The 23213-nt window shown below is 31.1% G+C and overlaps 1 protein-coding gene across 3 annotated transcripts in view; it reads left to right on the top strand.

Moving 5' to 3' along the window:
* The window catches only part of LOC127734505 (insulin gene enhancer protein ISL-1-like), a 35623-nt gene extending 19034 nt beyond the window's left edge, over positions 1–16589 (top strand). The window contains exons 1-6 of one of the 3 annotated variants that reach the window (XM_052244412.1): positions 6137–6454; positions 6579–6768; positions 7138–7454; positions 10881–11167; positions 14774–15061; positions 15718–15845. In XM_052244412.1, coding sequence (XP_052100372.1) covers positions 6415–6454; positions 6579–6768; positions 7138–7454; positions 10881–11167; positions 14774–15031 — 1092 coding nt within the window. In that variant the 5' untranslated portion in view covers positions 6137–6414 and the 3' untranslated portion in view covers positions 15032–15061; positions 15718–15845. Of the gene's footprint in view, positions 1–6136; positions 6455–6578; positions 6769–7137; positions 7455–10880; positions 11168–14773; positions 15062–15717 lie in introns of those variants that run through there. The other 2 variants (XM_052244410.1, XM_052244411.1) reach the window with 2 other exon arrangements.
* The last annotated feature ends 6624 nt before the right edge of the window (positions 16590–23213 follow it).

Raw genomic sequence — 23213 nt, 5'->3', positions numbered from 1 at the left:
GAAAACAAAAAATTAGCACGTTTGCCTAATAGTTGGCTTTTAATAATACCCTGGAACAAATGTGGGTTTGTTTTTGAAATGGCGAAAGTGAATAGCTTGACCAAAACTTTTTGTCTAATTATACTTTAAAACTGACTTTTTCCTCGTAAGATGGCAATGTGACATCAAATTTTATCAATATAAAGATTTTAAAAATCTCTTATAACTAGCCGTATGAAGAATTCGTTACTTTTTCGGAAACTTATAAAAGTTTTTCTCCTGAACTAATCTGTTCAATAAAATCTGTATCTGATTGAAAAAAAAAACAATTAAGAGAGAATTAGGCTACATTCCTTTTAACTCATTTTCATTTTTTGGAAATGACTAACAAAGATATTAAATGTAATTGGTGCTATTAATTTTTATCTTGAATGTCAAGAATCGTTGACTATGATACAGTTCAATCAAACTCTAAATGTTGAAAATAAAATAAATTTGGAAATCTGAATTTTTATTACAAACCATAACATCTTAATAATTAATACTTGAGTAATAAAATATGTAGAAAATTGTTGGCATTATTGAAAATTTTATAAATTTGTAACCTTGTGTTTACGCACTCTCGGGAGAGAAGCAACTAAAACTGTAATGGAGCGAATCCATTCTGCCGTTTAAATTAAATATGAATCATAATGGCTAGAAGTTATTCCTTTATCGCATTCAGAATCAGAACATCAAAGAGTTTACAGAACTGATGCATGGTCGGGTATCCGAGGGAAGAAATCTCGGTTGTCTTTTTGTTGCTGATTTAGATGTGTAATCGATTAAACCAATCTTGACACGGCCCCTGGTGCGTTACTCGTGGCGATTACAAATTGAATATTACTGACATTTGCTTACATAAACAAATAACTGTTAATCATAATAATCCCAATACATCAAAAACTATAGAGAAATCAGTGTGTAGATTGTGCTTGTTCTTCCTTTCAACTTCTAAGTTGTAATGCTGCGTTGCTGCGGTGGTCTTGTGTTGTTCGTGTGTTGCTTTTCTACCTCAAAGGTTAGAAAGCATTAGAAAACGTGTCGTGTCTATAAACTAACACCAAGTGAAATATTAAAAAATACCTAGTATGAAATTGCAATATGGTTTCTGGTGAATATTAATATTGAAATCAATTCTTTATTTAATTTTCTTGTTGCTCAAATTAAATGAAAACACGCAGAATGCTTGATATAATATTTTGTGTATCCGTTTAATGTCAGCTTAGATATGTAGCAACCCAACAGTATACACAAATAACCAGTGGTCACAAAGATATAACTAGTTTTGATTGTCGGGATTACTTTTACTTCTTTGATGTATATTGTTAAATGCAAAGATACTTAAGTAAAAGATAACACGAGTCAACAACAAGAATATGACTGTGCAACACCCACCATCTCTTCCAAAAAAAAGCAGACGTACAAACAGTCAAACAACAACGAACTACACTTTCTAGATATCCTGGCTTGGTATATAGGCCTAAAAAGTGCAAAACAAGATTTCATATCTTGTTCATACGTCTTTGTTAAAATTTAATGCTGCCGTTAGGTTTTCCTCAACGGCGAGTTTTTTCTCTCTAATATTTGAAATATATCAATACAATCAAGTATCTGCTGTAATCGTTGTATCTTTCATGTACTACCGAAGGTGTATCTACTATATCGTACATATATATAATACATGAACATATTTATTTGTATAACCTTGTTACAAAACAAATTACCGACTTTTCCCTTAAAGGTTTTTTTCACACTCCAGATCCCTATCTTATATAAACATCAGCATATTTTCCTTGATTGATCGTGGCTATGTAATTTTACATGCGTTTATTTAGACATCAAAAATGTAAAATACCATTATACTGTTGTTTCTAGATTTCTCCAAGAGAGAGAGAGAGAGTTTCGTGTTCTTGTGTGATAGAGGGAGCGTAAAATCTCTAACTTGTACACCTCACCATTTTTTTTGGGGGGGGGGGGGGGGGGGGGGGGGGTCTTTTGGGAACTTTTGTTGGTAGTTGTTAAACAAGAGAAATTTAAGTGTATATTTAATCCCCTTTGTTTCAAATATTGTCTATAAGCACTTGTGTGTGCGGCTATACTTATAGTTGCACTATGTATTTAAATATATGATGTGCCATTTGAGTATATAGGGCTTAAATATATATATTGGATTTAGAAAATTAATTTCAGATTCATGCCAAAATACAAATTTGCTTTTTTGTTTAAAAACTTATTATTAAAGTACAATAAAACAAATAATTCATGGCATTTCTGGTCAAATAACAGCCGATGGACCGTACGTCTATTCACCAAAAATCTAAATTTTATATGGACACCAAGTTTAATTCATATACTTTTTTTCAAGAAGATTGCTTGGGACATAAATTTCTCATTGGCCCTCAATATCATATATATATATATAGCTTCAATGTTGATTTAGGCCCGAGGAACCAGTTCACACGACTGATACCAATCTGTAACATGTTCGTTAAAATCTTCAAATATTTTGTCAAATTGATTGATCATGTTTATATTTACGTAGTTACATCAAAGTGTAAAAATACCGTTACAATTGATCACGTATTACGAGTATCATTATGTAGATTTTTATCTTCCCCAAGTTCAAATACGTGTGTGCAATATGCCTAAGTATACATCATGTTTTTCTTAATTTTGGTATTTATTGTATTTGAATAAGTTAAAATGTTTCTGTTTTGAAATAAAATCATAATAAAACTACCCATATATATTCAAGAAAAAATAAATTGAAAAAAATTATAATTTTGTTGGACTCTTTTTTGAAACTAGGGTCATTCCTTGTTGTCATCTGTATTTTCTGTAGTTCTAATTTCGGACATGAAAACCAATTAACACTATAACCATTAATTAAATCTATTCTGTTATGTGCTAATGGAATGTGAACGTTTTGACGGGTTTGCAATTGTTATTCCCTACTTCAAGAAAAGTCGGTGCAACTAAAAAGTTCCATTAACAGAGATTAAAACACATTAATCTACCTTTGATATTTCTCTGCGAGGAGAAAAGTAGTTCCATTGTTTCATATAATGCCTTTAACGTTCGTATTTAAATATACAGTAACATACAATTGAAAACTTCAAGATAATATAAGTACAGGGATTATCATACTTTTAACGTTTACGATTCCATTCGGAAATTATATAAAATAAATTGTTATGATTTTACTTATCAAAGGTGAAAATCGTGCGTAGAATAGGGTTGAAATCTGGACGAAACAAATAGAACGTCTTCTCATTTCTCTATGTCAACATCGTTCGTGTTCACAGATAAAAGGGAAAGTAGATTTTATCTGTCTCATATCGCGCAAATTTGTCTCTAAAGATAATATAATTTGTTTTTAATAGGCAGGGTTCTGAAAAGCACCTTTCCGATAAATTCCGGAATTCGGTGGTTGTATCCGTTTACGGTGGAATGTAAACCACAAAAGTTTCGCAGTCGATGAAGAAAAAGTGATCAAGATGAGATTCAGTTCGTTTTATGTCGCCTTCTTGTCTCTATTGAACGTTATCAATTTAGAAGCAGGCCACGAGTCAAAATCTTTTTATGTGGATACGAAAACAATAATAAAGAATGCTCAAACGACTAAGTTTTTTCGTGTGAAGGCGGACTCTTTATCTATACCGTCTTTCAGACTGATAATCGTCATAAATATAAAATTTTCATATAGGTGTAAAACGTTTTACCACCTTTCAACTTAAATAATTTTAAGTCAATTGTATTAAAAATCGGTAAATAATTGCTGTTTTCCTTGTCAGATTTGGTCATCTCCATGTAATAAGTCTTCATTTTACTTCTTAACACCTGATGGTCGCCGTTAATTCGGACAAAGTCAAGATAAAAGTTTTATTGTTGTTAGTTTATGGTATAATTTGTATTTTATATTTTCTTGTTTGTATTTTAATCAATTCGGGAAAATACAGATAATTAAAACTAGAACTACTGGATTTTGAACTCCGTACCGACAAATTGAAAAAAAATATCAAGCCGACAAATTGAAAAAAATATCTAGACATTTTAGTTACCTATTTTCATTTAATTAATTTCATACGTTTATCAGACACAAAAAAACAACCATTATATCTGTAATTGAAGTATCTTAATAAATGATTTACTGTGACAGGATAAATGGATAGATACATTTTCTCAACAAAAAAAAACAAACTAATGCACGGTGGCAGTTCCTGGAGTTTTTGAAGAAAACAATTTTTCTATTTTTTTTTACATTAATTTTTATTTCTTTTATAAAATCATGTTTTGTCTGTATCTTAAATTCAGTTTCTTCTATGAGATAAGGGTTTATTTCTTTATTTACTTAATTCGGAGCAAAGCATTTCCTGCAACTGAAGTTTTGCATGTTTAGGGTTTGTAAAAACATTGTTGAGAAAACTTGAATTTCTGTTCTCGGAGGTGATCTCATGACAAAAATAAGGTTCTGTATAAAGTGAGGATATTATATAAGAATTATTTTTGTGCTAATATTGAGCTTAAGATTAATATATAGCTGAAATTTTCAGAAAAACAACATTTATTGCAGCCGTAACCTTTTCTGACGTGTGAAAATATCAAAAATCAATATTTGATATTTGTTTGACACTGTGATTAGGATCCGATAATTCTGACATCCACGAAGTCAGACGTGTCATCCGTGTATTGCATTATGTCAATACACCTATCAACCAATTTAATTATCTTGCACGTATGTAAGCGATAATTAAAGATAAAAATTTAATCATTTGGAGACCAATTTCACATTTTCATAGCCCAGAGTGCCGAGTGTCAATTTCATTATTACACGGGATAGTATTTGTACACAGTATTTTCCTGCTTACACAAGCCTGGCTGTATGTAATTTAACATGTATGAGTTTACTACAAGGATTTATGCTAGCTACCATTTTTTTTTCAATTTTTTTCTTAACTGCGATTTATACCAAAGTTTATGTTGAAAATTAACATCGGTAGCATGTATTACTTTGTTTGATTTTGAGATAAAACTGTTTCTTCAAAAGGTGTTATCCTAATTAATGGATAATTATTTATGTAAACAACGTTAATCCTTATCCTGTAAACAAACGGCTTAATCCAAACAACCTAATAATTTCATAATTTTATTAGGACAGAGTATAATTCGTGGTAGATCATTAAAACAAGTTTATCTCCCGATTTTAACGGTTTTTGTAACAATATTATTAAAATTCCTAATCCATATCAAAAATCTATCGCAATCCGACAATAGCACTTACATCCAGTCTTTAGTCTATGTACAGGTTGTGATACGAATTATGAACTGTCGTCAGTGTAGAAGAAAAATAAGAGTACTAATTGAAGAGGTATTAAAAAGACAAGAGACGTCATAAATCGCGTGAAAAGGGGGGGACAGAACAAATCAAAACTACAGGGAAGGGACGATCCAAACCATATATTATCTCTCTCTCTCTCTCTCTCTCTCTCTCTCTCTCTCTCTCTCTCATCAAGGAATTGTATATTTAAATATACAATTCCTTGCTCTCATGGATTTATGTATACCAAAGAAAGAAAAAAAAACACTATCCACACTTTTAATTACAGCTATGTATATATTTTTAGGAATCCAAAATCATTTTATTTACATGCATCGCCAATACTATGAAAAAAACAATTTGATCCATGAAGGAAAAAAAATATGTATACTTTCATCTCTGCTTTCATCGTTTACCATTCATTCAATAACACATATAATACAATATATAACAAGTATTATTATAAGTCTGTAATTCAATTGAAAAAAAAAAACAGTGTGTTATTAAAAATACAATTCATATTAAATAAAAAAATCAGCTTTAATATATTCTCCTTTTGATTATTATTTTATATACTGTTTTTTAACATTTGCAATAATTTGTCAGGAACAACTCAGAAAAAAAGATAATTGTAAAATAAACACCTGTATATTTATTTAACAATTTGCGGTGGGCAATATATGACAACTGCATCTCAATTAGAGCGAGATTTGGCTGTCGATGGATTTTTTCATGTCATGATTGACTTACGAGACAATCTATGTTTATTCATATTCTTTTTCCTTTATCTTGTTTTTGTTTAGTACTATTACTCGCGCATCAATGAATTACTCTTAGCACGCCCCTAGTGGATAAATACGCCAGTCATGTGTGGTGGGTCTAATTCTTACGTTGGCCAATCACAGGAAAGGATCGAACAAGCTGAGAATTAAGTTGTAGTTGTATTTTCTGATATCATTTAATACGCGATTTCTCTTGTGAGAAATAGGACATCATCTTAAGATTTTAATTTTGTTTTTCTTCATTTGTTTGTTTTAAACAAAATAGTCAAAATTCCACCTTCAAAGATAGACGTGATGACTGCGGATTCGCAACAGCCGACGTTACATCCCAACAGTAAGTTAATGTTTTATACATACACATTTTTGCAAAATTAACAAATTATCTTTTAATTAATTAGTTAATGAGTTCATTAATTAAAAAAAAAATAAACTTGTAAAACATATCTGTTAATTTTCAGAGAGAAGACGGGTTTCCATGTGTGTTGGTTGTGGTTCGCAGATACATGACCAGTTTATTTTGCGTGTGGCACCGGACTTGGAGTGGCATGCATCTTGTCTAAAATGTGTAGACTGTAGTCAGTTTTTAGATGAAAGCTGTACTTGTTTTGTAAGAGATGGCAAAACATACTGTAGGAGTGATTACGCTCGGTAAGTAAAAGAAACATGAATAGATTTAATATATAATAAATGTTATCTCAACAATGTATATATATATACCTAGTTGTCTTTGAACGTTTTCAACAACCATGTATACCTCACATTATAACTTATTTGCTGTTGTTCTTTATTATGATTCTGTCACTGCCATAATCTGGTTTCCCTATTCTAAAAAGGTTTTTTAGAGGTGTATGCTACTGTTAAATGGGTGTTCTGTATGATATAATGACTTTTGATTCGTAAGGAGATAAATAAGAAAGTTACTCATACAATAAACTACATTTATATTATAGTTAAAGAAGTCTTCCCAATGAAGATATGAAATAATTTTTAAACTGTGTTTTTCTTTTCAAATTTCAGATTATTTGGTGCGAAATGTTCAAAGTGTCAAATGACATTCACAAGAAACGACTTTGTGATGAGGGCGCGGGACAATATGTACCATATAGACTGTTTTCGTTGTGTAGCTTGCAGTAGACAACTTATTCCTGGAGATGAATTCGCTCTTAAAGAAGAAGAACTTTTTTGTAAGGCAGATCATGATGTCGTGGAGCGAGCATCTACAAAAGAAAATGGAGCGGATGATATAAACATTAGAAACAATAAAAACACAACTGAAAATTTAAATAATGATAACAATAATAACAAAAAGGAAAATGGATTACATCAAAATTCAGGTAGGCATTTTAAAAACATCTGTTTAGTGTATATTCATATTGCTTTTAATTGCAGGAAGCTGATAACTAACCTTGATTGTTAAAATTATGCTAGCTTGCCGGTTTATCGTTTTAACTCATGGGGATATTTTTGTTTTCAAATGAAAAATCTACATATTCAATAATGCTAATAATTGCTTGAAATCAATGCCCCAGTTCTGCGACCTATCTCGTATTGTAATTTTGTGCAAAAAAAAAAAAAACATGAATGAAAAATATGCATCCAATTAAAGTGGAGTAAATTATTGAGGCAAAGACATTTATTTTGCAATTGAAAACAGGAAATACTAAACTTCTTCACAAAAAACAGTGAGGGCATTAATTATCTGAAATTTTTGGAGGTTCTGTTAACATGTTGAAATAATGATTATAATTTACTTATCTGATAAATCTGCGTGTTTTGATATTGGTAGGTTGGATTGTTTATACCATGTAATTATAAACAAGACCGAGAGAATTAGAAAACAGGATAAGACAAAACCTGGAAATCTTTAGAGTTCTTTCGTAACTATCATTTACAGTGCAGATTTGCAGACAACCCTTCTCGTGATGAGCACGTTTTTATAAACAGTCGTCTACTTCCGTTTACTTTTTTTGTTTGTATTTTCCCTTTGCATGCACGTTTTCAGTTTCGTTGTTCGAATATATTATTAAACATTCACAATGTTCGTGTTATCTCGAATAACGTTACTTCATTTTATGGTGAGGACCGAACAATTTGATATTCTTGTAGGGTGGGGGTAGGAAAGTTGCAGATGAATTACCTCAACATGTAAATTGCAATTAGGAAATAAATCACTGAAATGTAGCTTGGTGATATATATAATGAGCCACACATATTTGGAAGTATTCCTTAAGTTTAAAATAAATATTAAAATTATATTCATACTAAATGTAAACGATCTTCTTTTTTTTTTTACTACAGTTGAAAATGATAGTCATACTCCTTTTCCTTAATCCCCTCCATTTCATTAGCTCCTAGATTTAAGAATATGATATTAATCCTTTATTTTAATAGAGAATTAAACCAATTCCTTATTAAAAATTTCATATATGAAATTCGTGTATAGTTGTGTTGACCTAACTGTTTATGTTTATTTTTCGAATTACAAGTCCCTTCTCACGATATTTATCAATCATAGTTGTTTATCTAATCATTTTCAAATTTTGACATGACGCTATCTTGTAAAGTCTTGCCACAAAATAATTTTTTACATATTATAGTTGTACTGAAAAAAAATATGCATGTATGATTTTTTTAAGGAAACACTATTAGATAAAATTTAATTTTTTGATACAAATTATGACTGACGACTTCGCAGTCTGATGATAATTATACGACATTTAGTACATGTCGTTTGACAGGTGCTAAACATTACTGTCCAAATAAATCGCTCTAACATCTTGTAAACGAGAATTAGAACCTTGTAGAGGCCGTACCGACTTTGTTCCATTCCAGTCGGCATTTTACTAATGACTCTTTATCATTAGCATTATCTAATATAATAATAATCATACCATGTTATAATAATTATCTTAACTTTTAAACTAGCAGTAATGTATACCGCCATCCTTTGGTTGAAGATAAAACGCCTTTTGTAAATTTTATTCTTTGCATCGCACAATTATTTAGGCATGTGTAATTAAAATTCAATCTTTCAGTTCAATATTTGCACATCAAATGTAAATAGAAGAAATCATGTTAGCTTTTTAAATACCACCAGTACGGAAAGATTGATTTAATGAAAAAGAACACACCACACTCTTTTTTTTTCACTCTTGTTTTTTTAAAGATTATTTTAATTGAAAATATTAATTATGAAAACTTTATTCTGATAAACATCTAAGACTGTATGAGATCATTATGCAGACAGATTAAATGAATTTTTTGGGGTTATAATTGTAGCAAGATTAATTTCTTTTCTCATCAAACATAATTATGTGACACGAGATATGGCCTTTATAGGACTGGAAATAATTATTTGTAGAAAAAGGTTATCATACAATTACTGTTTCCTAGTAAATTAGATTTTCTAAACAAAAAAGAAGGATATTTTCATGGCCATTCGTTTTACAAAATGAGTTTATAATTTTGTCGTAAATTTTGTATTAATTTGAACGATTGATGCAACCTCATCTCAAGAATCAATTAACATCCATAATGGCCTCTCATCGGAATAAAATTGATATTAGAACTGATTTTTATCAAATACTTCCTATAACAATTGCTTAGAATTGGTAATGACTATTAGTTTTTATCAATTGGAAATAAATATCAATATAATTATTCAATTTCTTGGCTGTCTAATCAGAAAGACAATTATAGCCTACAAATCAAGATTGCAATTCGAGTGCACCAGAATTCATTTTTCATGGTTGAAAATTCTGTTTCAGTTCTAAACGGATTAATTTGTGGTTATGATGAGAGTTTGTAAATTATTAAATACGATGTTTAATTGTGTGATAAGCAAACACGAGACTCTATTCACATGAGAATACTGAGAATCCCTTGTTATAATTCATTGTAAAGTCAGCGACTAAAGTGATAAGTTTATGTTTAATAATAAATGAAGGAACGGAGAAGAGAAACTTGAAGAGAGAATAGAAGCGATGTTTTGATGGGCTTAGGCAGATTATTGGAGATTGTTCGGTTTTCTGTATTTTAGATTATCAGTAAGATCTCATTCGGAAATATTTTTCTTAACGAAAAAAAAAACATAGAACATTTAAAATGTAGAAAATAGAAAATAAAAAAAGTCAGTCTTGATTCATAAGTTCAATTCTAATTGTCTCTCATCAAATGAGTTTATTTTTTTTGATCGATATGGTTGTGAACTTTTCATTTAATTCGACCTTTGGATTGCTATTTTGCATAATTTTAAAGGGACTAAATTATAGTTGTTTTTCCTGTCTCCCATACATTATCTATCTTAGATTTGCATGCCTAACCTAATACATTTTATGAACATTTTTGGTAAAGCACTGTTTAAGTCCAGAACATCTCCTTATATGGTCTAAGTAAAATATTCATTAAAATAATTTATACTTTTCTACCTACCCCATTTTTTTCCACCAGGAGGCAGGAAACAAGTATATACTTTTTTGGCCTAAGACTTTTCATTAAATTGTGTATGCAGTTTTCTCACGTATTAGTATATTATACATAATTTTTCTCGACTTTAAAATGTTGAGCTTGAAGAGTTATTAAAACGATCTACAAACATTTAGCGGAGAAGATATGAATAATTTTTTATGATATTTGTTCTGACGATCCAGATTTTTTATTGATCAACGTCCTATATAATTTTAATAATAGTTTTTTGCCCATATCTTGTGAAATTATCTGTAATTTTAGTTCATTGCATGTTAATTAATATCTATTTGCAGGTAGCAGAGATCATAATTCTCATTCAAATTCGAAAAATAGTGAATCAAGACGCAAGACAGACCAAAAGCCGACACGTGTACGAACGGTCTTGAATGAAAAACAGCTGCATACACTTCGCACGTGCTACAATGCAAACCCACGCCCTGACGCATTAATGAAAGAACAACTAGTAGAAATGACAAATTTAAGCCCTAGAGTTATTAGAGTATGGTTCCAGAATAAGAGATGTAAAGATAAGAAAAGAAGTATTCTCATGAAACAAATGCAACAACAACAGCAAGACAAGGTACATATTAGCATTCATTTTAATGGGTACCAAATTTTAAAAATGTTTGTTATGAGTTAAACTTAACCATTGTACTAGCCTTCGCATTTTTGTTTATAAAAAGCTCAATTTTGCGGAATATTTTAAACCCCTCAAATCCATTTTTATTTTCCATACACATTTCTGCACAAAATACGAAAGATTTAAGATACCACACAATTTTTTAATTTGGTAACCTTTTTTAATCTGTACACCCTTCAATAAAAATAAATAAAAAATGATAATAATAACTAAATTGTATATATTATACTTATTACATTTTCTGTAATTCCAACTCTATTTTTTGGAATATCTATTGACTTGAAATGCTGCAGATAAAACCGTTTCACAACTGCGTTTCAATGAAAAAAGAATTGATTTTTATTCATCATCAAATTAGTCTAAACATTTAATTTCCGCTGAACACAGAGATGTGTTTTTCCTAATAATAATCACCTTTGCAAAAAAAAAAGACGATTTAAAAATGAAATTATTGGAAATGTATAAATATTTCATCCTTCGGGTACTGTAAAATGAAATCAAATATCAATGTAAAAATTTTATTAAGGCCGATCTCATTCACACAAATTGATAAGCCGTAAGTTTTATTCATTTTTTATTGTCTGCGTTTTGGACAAATAAAAAAATAAAATTGATTATGAAGAAACTCAGACTAAACCTGTCGGCATTCATGGTATAATTGATATAATTTGCTTCTTTCGTGTCTGATTTTCTGTTGCTGCCGTTCGTTAGTATATTTTTATTTAGGAAGATGAATGTAAAAATAGAAAGAAGAAATGCATTTAAATTATTATTTTCTTATGTAAACTATAATTGACGTTCGGAAATTTGTATGTTATATTCTTGTTTTGGATTGAAATGTAAAGTCATCTTCAACGGTGTTTAACTCTGATTCAATGGACAAATTGATAGAATAAGAAATTAACCGTTATATTGCTTGCGGCAAAAATGGTTATGTCGAACCGAAAGATAGAATGATAAAAGCAACACCTTTTATACATTTCGCTCCTCAGTTATTTAGAGAAAATACCCGAAGGGTGTCGAAAATTTGTGCAGTCAATTTGTACGTCAAGACTGAACTATATCTGTATAAACACACATGTTCGACACTGATTTATTTAATCTTTAGTTCTCAATACAATTTTCAAATGCATACTTTTACGTAAAGGGAGAAGGGGTAGGAATTGGGCTCAAATCGTGAAGTTATATAATGTTCTTCTGAGATTAAATCATCGATTGTCGTCAAAATCACTGCTTTAAAAGAACTCCAGTCAGCGGCAGCAGGTTTGGTCAATGATTTAACATTTATGAAGATGATAAAATGCTTAAATTCATCCTGAAGTAGAATTTCTAAACGATTTATCGACAAATGAATTGACGTTGGACTTAAACTGAAAAGCACATTGTCTGTATTATTTTCAAGCTTGCCTTGGTCTGGTAAAGATTAGACAATCATTGTGGATGGTCTATTACAGAATAACAATGCTGTATTTATGAACAAACTCGGAACAATTGTCGATGTATTGATGTTTCTATACAATTTTCGCGCACTTGCACGTATGCGAGTTATTAGAATTTAATAACAACCTTTCGACATGGCGTTTTCATCGTCTGCTTTCATATGACAGCTAATTTCGTGTAGATTTTCTCTGATTATTAACGTTTGTAGCTATTTAATTTCCTCAGTTTTAAACAGCTTTTCACAAGTTGAAGACCCCCTTGTTCCGTTCCCTGCGGAAATTAAGAAAATTCTCAATTAGATTAGGACTTTTCTCCTTCATAATTACGAGCAAATTGCAGTCCATATTACCATTTTATTACAAATAATTTCACTTGTCTTATCACGATATTTATGTCACGAAAACTAGTGATACAAACAGCTTCTTTGGTCAAATCAGTGTCACAGCCAAAACATTGTTAACTATTGCGTGACATGAAAAGTTCAGGAAATCAAGGGAGCATGGGAACTAGACGGAAATTGTAATTGAAGTGACCTAATACCTTTGTACTTTGGTTAAGTTTGAGGTTAATGAAGCCAAACAAGCCATTTATATCCTTATATGTACAATTTTGCATTGGCAATATGAAAACAAGTCTGTTTCTGGGTTGTATATTTTATAAATGTATGTGTTAGAGTAAAAATACTAGTTGTTGATTAAAGATGAAATATAAAATGGATAATCTAAAACATAGAAAGAAAGAAACGCTAATATGGACGCTTTATTGTGGTCTTTTTTCATTAATTCCAATGATAATGTCGCTTTGGGATATAACACTAAACAATTTTTTTTCAATCTTTAGCAAACCAAGGACTTTATGTCAAAATAGTCATTTTAAGATCAAAAACGAAATCAGCAGTTTAATGTAGACATTGGTAGTTCTGTGTAAAAAAAGCGGATATCATCTCTTTATGGTCTTTACATAGTTAGATCCATAAGCAGCTTAGTATTTAAAAATCTGTCATGGTCGACATCATCTAAGCACCGAGACATGGATTGTGAACAAAAAGGGAGTTCTATTATTTACCGTCCTAAACAAACAAAATGACGAGATATTTACCCAGAGGATTAGAGAGTTATGTCGAGTGTGCAGTTTACACAACCTCAGATATATCTTCTGCTTTTCATTAGTAAAACAAATTTAAATCTTGTAAATCGAAAAGTACACAAATTCCATTTCGTCTCTTCAGACTGGTAGTTATAAAAACGCATTTTAATTGAGAAAAAGGAATAACTCTATGCCCTGATGCTATAATTGTTGGCTTGCACTTATATCACTTGTATATATGATACATGCAAACATATTTTCTTTCAAAAGTATTGTCTTATATACAATTTGATATACGTATTTACCTGTTTAACCATTTTAGAATTTGCATTTGCAAATACCGCAGTTATCAATTACGGTTGTTATCGTTCTGAATGGTCTCCTGACGTTTTTAATTTTCAATTAAATACTTTATGCAGTACAATATATATATATATTTTTTTCAATTTAGACTTGTTTATATTTTTTCGTTTGGGCTTGTATTATATTTGCCTTCGGGTTTATATGATCCGTTCATCCTATTTCGACTCTTCAAAATTCAAGAGTCAATCCCAAATTGAGGTAAATTATATGGCCTTCCAAATACCGTTTCGATTCCTAACATCACTGAGACATTAATTGTCGAAATCCGGATATGGTGTACAAACTTTTGCACCTCATGTTTGCGTTATACCATCTTTTCCGCAAGTTTTTTGTTTTCTATTTGGTATTAGATTAAAATTAAGATCCATTTTGTTACATCTGTGATCCCTTTATTTGGCAATCGCCATGGCAGTCAGCAGGGTTTAAGAACATCCGTTGTTCGACCTGCTAGTCAAATGCGTTTTGTTAAAATATACTTTTTCACTTTTTGGTCTTTTGGAAAATGTTGTTTGTGCTGTATTTAGAGCCCTCTACCAAGAAATTTGTTTTGCATGCACACGTATGAAAATTGCGGTTTTTATCCAACGCAATCATAGGTTTGAACGTTGTTTTCAATTTAGACTTGTTTATATATATATATATATATATATATTTCAGAATGGAGGACGATTACATGGTCCATTGCAAGGAGTTCCGATGGTTGCTTCAAGTCCTGTTCGACATGAGAGTCCCATGCAAGTGAATCCAGTTGAAGTGCAAAGCTATCAACCTCCGTGGCAAGCACTCAGTGATTTTGCAATGAAAAATGACATGGAACAACCCCCGTTTCAACAACTGGTGAGCTCCTTTGTCTATGACGTCGCGCATGACGATGATGATGACGACGATCATGTCGTCTGCTATGATCAGTGTTGACCACGTGATTTATAATGACAACCCAACTAGGTAACTTGGCTGTTGTTCAGCTTCTGGGTTGCACTGTGTGGTCAAGTAAATAAAGTGGAATTTCAAACGCTGTATCTTTTGAAATATAATTTGGCACAACTTGATCGCATAGTCAAGCATCCAGACACTGCTTTGCCAACTGCACGACCATTGCGCATGATTTGTTGTCATTATTATCATAAAGTATAGTGTTAATTTTGATTGCTATTGCATAAATCTTGCTGGTATAGGCCCTTGCATTTTCTTTTTAATTACTCCCTTCATTACCAACGATTTTAAAAATTTGAAAGAGAAGAGATATTGACTCTTGAAAATTTGAATAATTGGATTAGAATTACATGTTTGTAAAAACGTAGAAGCAGTGCAAAGACACTACAATTTTACGTTGCTCAAATTTCTAGTTATGTAGGCAATATTTTAAGCTTGTTTGTTTTGTTTTGCAATTTTCAGTTATTAATGACTGCTTTACATGTTGCTTTGTATAATCATGTTTAATTAACTCATTTTAAAAATTTAAAAAATCGTTTCTTACAATTTAATCTGCATGCTTAATATAAAGTTCAGAGTATTTCAATCACTGTCTTTGAAAGTGATAATCACGATTTGGAAACCATTATTTAACTAAAGCACTATAATAGCATCTTTTCCTCTTCCAGATGAATTCATTTGACAATATGGATTCTGACAGTACCTCTTCGTATCACAACGATAATGCTGTTTACAATGACAGTTACGTGTGGAGCCAGCCAGATCATGATAACGGACAATTTTCAGACTCGGACTACCATGAATCGGAAATGTCAAGTCCATTGAGTCAGTAATACTTGACGATGGAACTTTAGTGCGCGGAGGAACGATTCTCAATTCAGGGACAGTAATTACACAATCACACAATGGACTTGTGACTTTTCCGGAAGTAGCTGTGTTATTTCCGGTCTTTATAAAAATGATGATTTCTGTGCAGTAGACAATTTTGTTGTTGTGATTTTGTGGTCAAGTTTATTTAAGAAAACAAAAAATGTAAAAATAGACTACGTTTTGTTCAGTTGGTATAATCATGCTTGGTTGTCTTGTGATTTTTTTACGTTTAGAGAAACACTGACGTCTCTTAATATATTCAGAAAAAAAACTCTTTAAAATTTTAAAGGAAAGAGCGTTGTAAGCATTTATTTCTTGAAAATTGACTACCATGTAGTTGTTCACTTGTTACCTGCTGGCAAACATTTTATGTTACCTTGGTTGACTCACTTCTCGTTTCTTGAAAAAGCTCTACAAGCATACACCAACTTAATGCATTTGATTTCCAGTTTTGTTTGTTTCTCAGCTGAGCTGAGAGATTTTCACGTGTATACATTCTTAATATATGTTGAGTCCACAGAAAATCAAACGTTGTTGATCTTTTATTTGCTCATTTTTTTGTGACTTTACACAAACAAGTTTAGTTATCGTATTGGATGGCAAATGTATGTTTTATGAAATTTTAATTTATTATTACTATTTATTAATAAATCTATCAAAATATCTTGTACTTCAGTTTTCCTATTAATTTATCAACTTGTCGTTAGATAAGACTAAATGTCTATATACAGAGATGTATCCTTAATACTGTATGACTGACTAGCACGAGATATACATATTAATTATAATACATTTTTCTGTAGGCTGCATTGCATTCATGACAAACAGAATGCCCTTACCTTTTACTTTAAATTCCTTTGTACCCTCAATTACAATATTAACTGATTGGTTTTTTTTCTGATATATAAACGAATGACAAAGATATTACCTCTGATATCTTGCCTATTTTAGCCCTCTTTATACACCAACTGCTTGTATGCATGGGGGTCTGGATTGGAGTGTATTTTTTCTGGTCGATTTTCTCTATTCCTTTCCCCATTATTCTCTATCCTTTATATCTTAACACCCCATACTTGTTTAGCTATTTTTTGTTCATTTTTATATATTCCTTTTCTGTGATTCTGTGTTCTGTAAACACCATCCATATATAGCGTATAGAAATTATTGAAACGTTCAAGGTGAAAAATGTTTGATTTAGCATGCAGATGGATACGACAAGACTCCATACCTAAAGTATATAACATGGAAAGATAGCTATACAAACACTGCGTTCTATCAATTTTACTCTGTTTGATCATCTTGAAAGATATACAATATGTTATTGGCTTTGCAATACATGAAAGAAAAATGTCTGAATATGATTCGTTTTGTTTTCATTCCCCAAACACTTGTAAACAATTTGACTTCCTGGAGTGATGTCATCTTAAAAACGGATCGATTGACAACTGTAAAAGTTTTTCGTGACAGACAAAGGTTGTAGTATACCATGTTACTGTTCTGACTTGCTTGTTCGCTTGACACCAAAACCAGGGGAAAATTATGTTCAATATCATAAAAAGTCAATAATGAAAGTACATATAATTTGACGGAAAATGTCAATCTTACCACAATTAAAAAAACATTACAAACCTAGTTTGTTAAACTCAGCTATAGTTTCATGAGGAACTTCGTCAGTTTATAGTTGTCGTATAACATTATATAAATAACACATAGCTGAGAGGGTGATAGAGCAGATTGTTACCCCGAGAAAACATTGTCAACTGAGGCGAAGCCAAGGTTGACAATGTCTTTTCGAGGGGTAACAATCTGCTCAATCACCCTCTCAGATATGTGTTATTTAATTTATTATACTGAATGTTCTGTTTTTACTGTCTATTGAGTTTCAAATTAAAAGAAATACACTATGACGTCTTGTACATAACAACCATCCGTATTCAATAAAGCGCACATTTGATCAAGCGTCTCCGTGTAGGGTAATAGAGTAAATTGTCTCCCTTGTATCAAACCAATCAAAGTCTGGCATTTTTGACATGAAGTATAATAATACAACTTGTTTTCGTTTTTTTGAGAATTTGCAGTATGTTGTCCAAGAAAGTCTTTTGTTATTATTTTTTTCGTTTAATTCCTGCCTGGTTGACGTATACCCAACATCTACTTTTATTCATGTGCAACTTTTCAAATTAAACATCTTATTATTGTTTAAAAGTATGAACGTTGGCTGATGAGAAGTACTATCTGAAATTTTAGAGTGCGTGCAGATAACAAGTCAAGTAAAACTATCGACAAAAACTATGCAGAAAATTCGAGTAATAAGTCATCAAAGATGTATTTGGTATACCAGACGCACCTTTCGTTTACATAAGACTCATCAGTGGCGTTCGGAGGCCAAATCTATTACAAAATGGAAGAGCATTGAAAACCAAAGAAAAAATGTGCTAAATCTGGCCTGGGCAGTTTATGCCTGGGGTTTAAAAAACGTAGTGTTTCAAGTAAACTATACAAATTAACGGAAATTGAATAAAACATGTACGAAGCATCAACTAGTCGAATAATTCAAAAGAAGAGTTACCACAGTTTAAACAATGCCAATGTACGGTACGATATTCTCAGTATGCGATAGAGACATTAACCGATATATTAATATTTGTATGGCTATTTATTAGTCGTTCTGTGGTTATAAGCGGTTGTTCTGGTATATAATATCATCATTAATAAAACATATGTTATTGTTTTGTCCCAATTATCCGTCGTTTCTCCCTTCGCTGTCTTTGGATGGTTGTACGAATAGCACATTATACCAAATAACAACTTTTGTTGCATATTTAACTCTTTTATTATCACCAATTATAGAGAGAAAAAATAAACAAGCACATATAGGTAAGAAAATATCAGACTAACATATACAAACAACATAAATGTTCGTATATCTTACAGTGCATGCTACTAAATGTATCGAAAAAATATACACCGGCCTTGTTGATATTAGCGCAGGTTAAAATACAATGATATTTTAACATGTGTTGGTACAGCTATGTTAGGGGACGACAATTTGATATTATGGGTGGTGCAGAAGGATTTCGGAGATGGATGATATCATGGCCTAGTAAGAACTGAACAAAAATTCGGAAACAAAATAAGCGAAACTGGCAAAAGGTGGAAATGAATAGTCCATTAGAACCCTCTCTCCCACAGATTATCAAATAGATGTTCCCCTATCCTCGTATTGGTCTAAATCGACAACCACTTTAGCTGTATACAATAGAAAAATTATTGCATGCTTTATTACACAAGGCTCTCGTCCCATAAACCTCGTGCCATTATACAATAGTAAGCATCATCATATATATAAGTAATGTTAAAAGGTCGTGGAGATCAAGATCATACATTTAAGAAAGCAAGAAATATTTCACTTTTTGCCCTTATATAAATTCAAGAGATTAACGTTTTTAGATGAGAAAATTATTTCTGAAAACAACAAGTTTAAAATGTAAAACTTTAAAGATAAACCATAAATCTGTAGTAAAATTCCTTTTTGCTGTTATGCTTTTTGAAACCTACATAACAGCCATGGTTCCTAATATATATGTACGTGCATTTAAATAAACCACTTATGTAACCAATTAGAACAAACGTATAGAAGCGACACATTTATTAGATTGGAATTTAAATTGTCAAAAATGGACAGGATCATCAATAAGGTACACTCCGGCTTTTGATAAATATTACTTTTCATTAAATATCTATTTTCTTTAAATATTGACACGAAACGATCAAAATAAACAACTCTCGCAAATAAAAGTTTGTATACCAAGTTTACATAAAATCCGTCAACTTATTTAACAGTTAACTGTGTCAAGCTAAATAAATTGTATCGGAACAAATGGTTTCATAATGTAAATATGGATGGTGAATCCGAGTCGTGTGTTCTGGGGAACAAGATCAAAGATTTAGCTGCCAGATCGTGGATAAACCAATATTTTGGTTATCACGGTAACAAATAATCATCACAAAACTGAAAGAACAGACAAACAATGAAAATATTTTGATTAATTGCTGACAGTAAGGATTAGAAATGACACGAAAAATTATCGATTTTGTAAATATTTGAAGAAAACATTGTATCAAGAATTAAATTTTCCATTGATTTCAACAAAAACTGTTATTGCCAAGTTGCATTAGCGCGTGTCGTAAAACGATACATAAAAGGCTTTATCTCCATAAAATTTTACTGTAAAAACGTAATATTTTCTCTTTGAGTTCATTACATGTTCATAGTGCGGAGGCATTTTCCGTTTTGATTGAGACATTAATCTGTAAAACGACAATATATCAATTTAAAATTGTATCCCACATCTCTCAGTGGTACTAATTATGAAGACGACAAGGAACAGTTTATTTCGTAAAAAAAATGATTCAGATGCCGCAATTGTCCGTCATAATTTCTACCATTACCTGAAACATTTTCAATCGGAACTAATTGGTTTTTTAGTTAGTCAATATACGTCTTTAGTTTATAGTGTTGAGCCGAAGCAAACTTTTGACACATTAAAGTATTGAATTTCACACTAGGACGAAAATCCCAATTTCCTCCTTATTGTCTGTACAGTTTCCGAACCATCGACTTTGAGTTACCTGCCAACAGATTTTTGTTTATCAGTTCGTTGTTCTTTAAATTCTTTTATCTAAGTATTGATTTTAAGTGCCATTATTTCTACATGAGTTGGTTTTTGATTTTCCTTTAGCGGTTTTCAAAGGAGGAATTTACGCTTAACCCAACCACAACCTTGGCTTGTTGTCACAAAGACTTACAAATATTAACTGTATATTGTATAGTCCCTCCGGTTCTGTTTTCTAAATATTGTCTGGCTGAATAACTAATCGGTATCAAAACAAATCCTTCGAAACAATGGGGGATAAATCTTTGTAAAAATACAGGTGTCTTAGCATAAATGGTTAACATTTATAATTCAGTACCTTTAATCAACAAAGCTTTATCTGTTAAGAAAACTTGTGTCAGAGCTATGAAAATCATTATAAAGATTTGCTTTCATATTTAGTTGTTAATTCTTTTGTTAACTCTCGATATAACAAGACCAAAATATTTCCTATTGTGTGTACGTTAAAAGACTTCTTTTTTCTAATTTCGCATGTATTGAAAGTATACCTGCATAAAGTGCATATGTACTTAATGATATACTAGTACATGTAATGTATTCTGAGTATATTTATAATGATGTCATGTGTTCTCTCTTTAAAAAGCATTCGTCAAACATTTACTTGTTTATCCTTTATACTTATACTTGTTTTCATTGAATGGGATTTTGGTCTGAAAAAAAAGGAAGACTGCGTGCATCATTGTTTGGGAGTTATTTAGTATTTTGCTTTACCGCTTTTCTTAATATGTGCTGTTCAATAAAGTATGCAGACATATATCTGTTTACTATAGAAAAAGACTTGATATATCACACATATTACCATAATGGTTTATATATACCCTTCTGGAGCACCGAAGTTGAACGCAACAAATTTTTAGCTTGATAAGTGTTACTCAAAAATCTAATTTTCTATTTTCTCAATGCTGTTTTATTGTATGTTTTTAGTTTTGATTGTGATTTTGTTTTTGTTTTGTTTTGGGATTTTCTTTTTTGGGAGATGGGGTGCTTTTTTGAACTTCAAATATAATCCAAGACTTCTAATTGTTCGTTTGTTCTTTTTTTTTATTTATTTGATTGCCGATGAAGTATGGTATATAAACACAAACGTGGTAGACATGTTTATTGATCCATCCCTGGTCCAATTTCTAATTTTTTCGATTTTTGTTTTATTTTGGTTTTTGATGACATAAAGTATGCGACTATATCTATATACCCTAGATGTTTCACGTACATGTACCAAAGTGATTTTCTTATTGAGATTTTGTTCACGGAGAAATTGTTAAATTATTTAATGCTAAGATAAGTAAAGAATATACTAGTTACAACATCTTCATTACAAATTTCATAGATCTGTTTGATCATTTAAATGACCCTTTTCAGAACGGAATTAGCGTATCGTAAAATACTCAAAATTGTATGTCACATTTAACTCTCTATACGGTAACCGCTTACACAGTCGTATATACTTGTATACCCTACGTTAATCTACGAGTTGTCAGATAGTGTCAATCGATACAGGAGGCTGACACTTTGTAGATAGTCAAGTTGTACAGTTTACACCCGAAACAACATCTCACAACAAAGCCACTATTTATAATTGAATTACAGCTGGCACGTTCTTTAATTCCAATTAGAACACGTTACATTGTACATATGTGTATCATATATAGATAATAATTATCCAATTAAATACAAATTTTCAGGTAAAAGCATATTTGTGACTGACATTCCTAATTATCTTACCAAACACGTGTAATGCATTTACACATTTGCTTTTGGATTCGTTGCTTTAGGCTTGGTTCAAGTATACTGGATATATATTTCATTATTGATTTGTTGAGTTTATAATTTTTCCTGTAAATCATTTTTTTCACGAGGAAAATGAAAAAGAAGATGCATAAAACAAATTTTATCATCTTACTACTGGACTTCTTGAAAGAAAGAGTTGTTAAATACATTTTAATCAAATAAAGTATTCCTGTTTGGTTGTTGAAAAGACTAAATCAAAGTAAAAATAACTGTTATAGCAATTAAATGCGCAACCGTGAAAGAAAACAATAGGACTTGTACTTTTATTAAGTTCATGATATCTCTAATTGGTAGCCCCTTATTCTGAGCCATTGGATATGTAAAAATAGTATGTATCAGGCTTTCTCTCAAAACGTTGGCCAAGTAACGTCTTGAACAATTGTAAGCAAGCTTTGTATTACTTCTCTACATGGGCAGTGTGGAGAATGCATCGAAAAAGGATGGCATTGACAACAGAAGACGGTCGTGCAGATTCATATGGTCAGAACTTTATTTCAATAAAAGATTCCACAAACATATATCGCTTAAGGTGTTATGAATGTGTTTTCTACGTAATCACCACGAGCTGAGTCTTGCAAGAAAACAAAATCTTTCAATACACAAATATCGCCACGATTCTTATACTTACGGTCTCCCATTTCATAATATTTACCAACATAATATCCATTATATAACAATCTTGTACGTTTACATTCAGTTATTTATCTTAAAATAAACGTTTGTTAACGTTTGTTCTATATCTGTAACATGATGGTCAGTTTTGATTCTGACCAGGTGAGATAAGACTGACCACTGCCCAAGGAGATAATGACCACTAATGTGTAAACATA

The sequence above is a fragment of the Mytilus californianus genome, unplaced genomic scaffold (assembly GCF_021869535.1).
Source record: "Mytilus californianus isolate M0D057914Y unplaced genomic scaffold, xbMytCali1.0.p SCAF_3, whole genome shotgun sequence".
Taxonomy (NCBI): Eukaryota; Metazoa; Mollusca; class Bivalvia; order Mytilida; family Mytilidae; genus Mytilus; species Mytilus californianus.
Note: the sequence above shows the minus strand (reverse complement) of the source record. Positions and strands in the feature narration are given on the sequence as shown.